Source organism: Portunus trituberculatus, chromosome 3 (assembly GCF_017591435.1).
Source record: "Portunus trituberculatus isolate SZX2019 chromosome 3, ASM1759143v1, whole genome shotgun sequence".
Taxonomy (NCBI): domain Eukaryota; kingdom Metazoa; phylum Arthropoda; class Malacostraca; order Decapoda; family Portunidae; genus Portunus; species Portunus trituberculatus.
This window is the reverse complement of record NC_059257.1, coordinates 836369-840808: the sequence shown is the minus strand read 5'-3', so window position 1 is coordinate 840808 and position 4440 is coordinate 836369. Positions and strand designations below refer to the sequence as shown.

The window sequence follows — 4440 nt, the reverse complement described above, 5'->3', positions numbered from 1 at the left end:
TTTGCCTGAGTGAATGCCTATGTATGTGCTTGTACGCATGCCAGTATGAAAGTAGGGGAAAACACACACACACACACACACACACACACACACACACACACACACACACACACACACACACACACACACACATGTGCATCTACGGGCAGCCGCGCTCCGCCCACTCTCCTTGATAACTATGGCGGCCGACTTTGACAGCTAAGATCTGACATATGGCTGGCTTCACTTGCGAGTGCAGCGTGTTAGGCTTTTGTCACTTTCTGTCTATAAAACCTCCTTGTATGCATATATAGTGAAATACTGCATGTATCTAATAAATAAGATACTTATATTATATTGTGTAAATCTCTTTTCAGATTTCCAAGCACGAAGATTATGCTGCCGACATGTTGTACTATATGTACTGTACAAAGATCCAGCGAACAAGCGTTCTTGGCTTTCCTGCACCCTGTTGTGTCTCAAGTGGACAGAGTGAACAAGATGTTCGAGGGAGAAGACTGCAACGTTAGCAAACTGCTAGCAGAGCTGATGTCTCTTTACCAGTCCATCCTCACGCGACTCATGATGCCAAGGACCTTCTCTTCATGGGAAGCTGTGATAAATTTTGATGTGAGTTACATAATTTGCTGGTAACTGTTAATAATGATATAACACTATGGCAATATTATAATAATCATTATCAAGATTATTTTTCTTATAAAAGCATATATCACTATCATGTTCATTAGCGAAATAATTTACTTTTATTTTTCACTTCGACTTTGTTTTCATTTCTTCAGGTGGACAATGATCGCAACGCGAGAGCACAGTCTGCGACCTGGCAACCCTGCAAGACCTGCCGCCGCCAGCAGGATGGGTAGAGTGAAGTGTGAAGGGTGAAGGGTGAAGGGTAGAGAGTAAAAAACAGCAAGGTGTGGGTGCAGGATGACACGCCGACAGCAGGATGGGCAGAGTGACTGGTGAAGAGTGAAGCGTGGAGCATGAAGGGTGAAGGGTGAAAGACAGCAAGGTGTGGGTGCAGGATGACAAGGGGTGTGTGGAGGCAGGGACACTGAAGCATGAAGTGACCGATGGAGTCTGTGTGCGTGGCAGCGGACAGCGACGTCACCCGTGTGATGAGTGATAAGGTCCTTCTCGCATGAAATCCAAACAAGCGAGTTATATCTGCTCTCTGACAACGGATGGCCTCTGAGCTCCAATATCCGCTGTTCAACTCTTCACAGACCTCATACTTCAAACGTATATTTCATTACCTATTTATTTACATTTATCTATTTATTTATTTATTTTTATCATTTTTTGTGGCCTAGAGAGAGAGAGAGAGAGAGAGAGAGAGAGAGAGAGAGAGAGAGTGCGACAAATTTTGAGGGCAAAATGTGGAGGCGAGTGGAGGAAAAACGTCATATATTTAGGGTAACAGCAGAATAAAAGCAGAAAATTAAGAAAAAAAAACAGCAGAAAATTGAGAATAACAGCATTAGAGCGAGTGGGAGTAGGTAGGCGACGGATTAGAGCGAGAAAATGTTTAGGCTGGAGAGAATTAAAGCAAAAAACACACCAGGACAGTTAGAGCAAGCAAAAGTGAATTAGAGAGAATTAGAGCGAGTGGGAGTAGGTAGGCGACGGATTAGAGCGAGAAAATGTTTAGGCTGGAGAGAATTAAAGCAAAAAACACACCAGGACAGTTAGAGCAAGCAAAAGTGAATTAGAGAGAATTAGAGCGAGTGGGAGTAGGTAGGCGACGGATTAACTAGGGAAAAGTTGAGCCTATGAAACACCAGTAAGGCAATGTTGTGTATACTACGTTTAAGGTTGTTTTACATTACCTTCGTATGTGTTCTCGTCCTTACATTGTCACACGTGGACCTCCACATGTCTGATCTCTGAATGGTAGATGGTAAAATGGGCGTGGAGAAAAGGTACGAAACCTTGAGTATTTAAAATAAGCAGAAACCAGCAAGAAGCGCTAGAATCTTGGCAGAAACGAGAGGAGAAAGCAGAAGGCAGTGGCCGAGAGGAGGAGAAGAAACATTTGAGTCATGGACAGACTCTTTCTTGTATTAGTGAGTAAAGCTCTATAGTTGTTAATGCAGTCTAAGACAATGTTTATGTCATTTAAGTGAAAGGAGGAAACAAATATAGGATGTGTATTTATTAGGATGTTATATTAAGATTTTATGTATGTGTAGTGCAATTCCCACAGTTGATGCATTAAGATATATCATATTCAGGAGATAATTACATATGATATATTGTGGTGTATACATTATTTGTTTGTGGATTTATTTGTATGTGATTAACATTGATGAAGGATTTACGGAGATAAGGATTTACGGAGATGAGCTTAACATTTTTAAGGGCATTGATTGAATTTGTGTGACATTATGAGCAATCTTTGAGAAGTGGTGTAATTAATCTTAGATGAATTAAAATTAGAAAATACAATACCGTATAATATATTACCTGCAGTAAGAATAAGTCTTCACTTAGAATAGCACGATTGCAACCAGCAACGAACTTCCGAAAGAGCGAGAAAATGTTTAGGCTGGAGAGAATTAAAGCAAAAAACACACCAGGACAGTTAGAGAAAGCAAAAGTGAGTTAGAGAGAATTAGAGCGAGTGGGAGTAGGTAGGCGACGGATTTGGGCGAGAGAAAAAGCATTGTGGGTGGAATTTAGTAGGCAACCTCGTGAGAGCAGCGGGAGAGGTCAGGTCAGGTCACTCACGGTGATATCCATGTGTCGAAAAATGCATTTGTCTCGAGTACATTTCCCACTCTTCCAGTACACACAGACTGTCTCGTTACGAAGGGCTGAAGGTTCATGGCGAAAGTTGCAGCTCTCTCCCCTGAAATGTTTAAAAGTTGTCAGTTTTTCCTCCATATCTCCCTCCACGAGTTTCCTCCATCTTACCTCCACCTACACTGACTTTCCTTCATGTTTCCTCCACCTTCTCTCCAAGTTTGACTATCCAACTCTCCTCTGTCATAGTTAAAATAGTAGTTTTCTAAGATAGTCTAACATGAAAACCTGATTTTTTACAATTTTCTCTCTCTACTTCCTTAAACTTTTTCCTCCATATCTCCCTCCACAAGTTACCTTCACTTTCCTCCACCTACACAGACTTTCCTCCATGTTTTCTCCACCATCTCTCCAAGTCTGACTATCCTACCTTCCTTCTGTCATAGTTAAAATAGTAGTTTTCTAAGATAGTCTAACATCAAAACCTGACATTTTTTTTCATTTTTTTTCTCCACTTCCTTAAACTTTTCCTCCATATCTCTCCGCTGTTTTGTGTATCTCTCTTCAATAAACTGCTCCACCTCCTTTTCTCCTTCACGACCCAGCCTCCATCCAGGTTCCTCTTACCTTCACTCCTCCTCCAGACACTCGCTCCAAGAAGCTTTTCCCTTTTCTACCATTCTTACCTCACCTCCACCTCCTCCTTCTCCTTCCTCCCATCTCCAGCTGCCCTTTCTCTAATGGTATATTCTTATCCTCCTCTCCGCTCCCAGGCACCATTCTCCCAGTTCAGATAAGACACAAGGCTCTCTTAGTGAACTGCGCTCTCTCTCTCTCTGTGTGTAGTGTAGCAGTGTTTTTGGGCTTAGTCAAAATAGCCAGGTAAAATATCAACCTTAGTTCTAAGACCCCCTCTCGATCGTTGTCTCCAGTTTTCATTAAGGGTTGTCTGCTGCTCTCCTACTCAATTATGGATACAACACTAATGAAAACTATGCTCGAGTCCCATGAACGAGCCTTCAACTCGTCAATGGAGATTATGATAAACCATATGAAGGAGCAAATAAGTAAATTGGAAAATAAAGTACTCGATCTGACAACTAGCCTGGAGTTTACGCAACGAGAGGTTGATGATTTAAAGTCCAATGCAAGAGACCATGAGAAAGAGAAAAAGGAAGCAAAAACTAAATTGGATCAACTAACTGAGCAGATTGAGTCTTCAATCATAAAAATAAAGGAACTAGAAAATATAATTAACTATCAAGAAGACTATAGCAGGAGGAAGAACATACGCATTAACGGCATGGAAGAACGTGGCCCCGAGACGTGGGAACAGACGGCGACTGCAGTAACATCTCTTCCGGAAAACAAGATGCAATTGCCTGGATTGGTGTTGGAGCGAGCTCACCGGGTTGGACCGCACCGAGAGGGCAAGCCTCGTACCATAGTGGCTCGTTTCTCACGCTACTGTGATCGCAGGGCTGTCTTAAGAAGCGGAAAGAAGCTGAAAGGTACCAATATTTTTGTCAACGAAGACCTCTGTGCTGCTTCACAAACAGTCAAGAGTTCGCAGTTCCCCATGATGAGAGAAGCAAGAGCACAGGGAAAGATTGCCTTCTTCCGCCATACAAAACTGATAATACGGGAGAGAACCACAGATAATGCTACCAGACAGAACCAACCACCAGTGACGGAGGA

At 42.3% G+C, this 4440-nt stretch overlaps 1 protein-coding gene across 1 annotated transcript; it reads left to right on the top strand.

The window, feature by feature from the left end:
* Positions 1–362: 362 nt before the first annotated feature.
* On the top strand, positions 363–1263 carry LOC123508193. The gene is made up of 2 exons (XM_045261729.1): positions 363–609; positions 780–1263. The coding sequence occupies exons 1-2, from the start codon at positions 376–378 to the stop codon at positions 858–860; spliced, it is 315 nt and encodes a 104-aa protein (XP_045117664.1). The 5' UTR covers positions 363–375; the 3' UTR covers positions 861–1263.
* The last annotated feature ends 3177 nt before the right edge of the window (positions 1264–4440 follow it).

Excerpts from the sequence above, each read along its gene's own strand:
- LOC123508193 (XM_045261729.1), top strand. The coding sequence starts at position 376 with ATGCTGCCGACATGTTGTACTATATGTACTGTACAAAGATCCAGCGAA. Across the intron at positions 610-779 it reads AAGCTGTGATAAATTTTGAT|GTGGACAATGATCGCAACGC; the intron begins GTGAGTTACATA and ends TCATTTCTTCAG.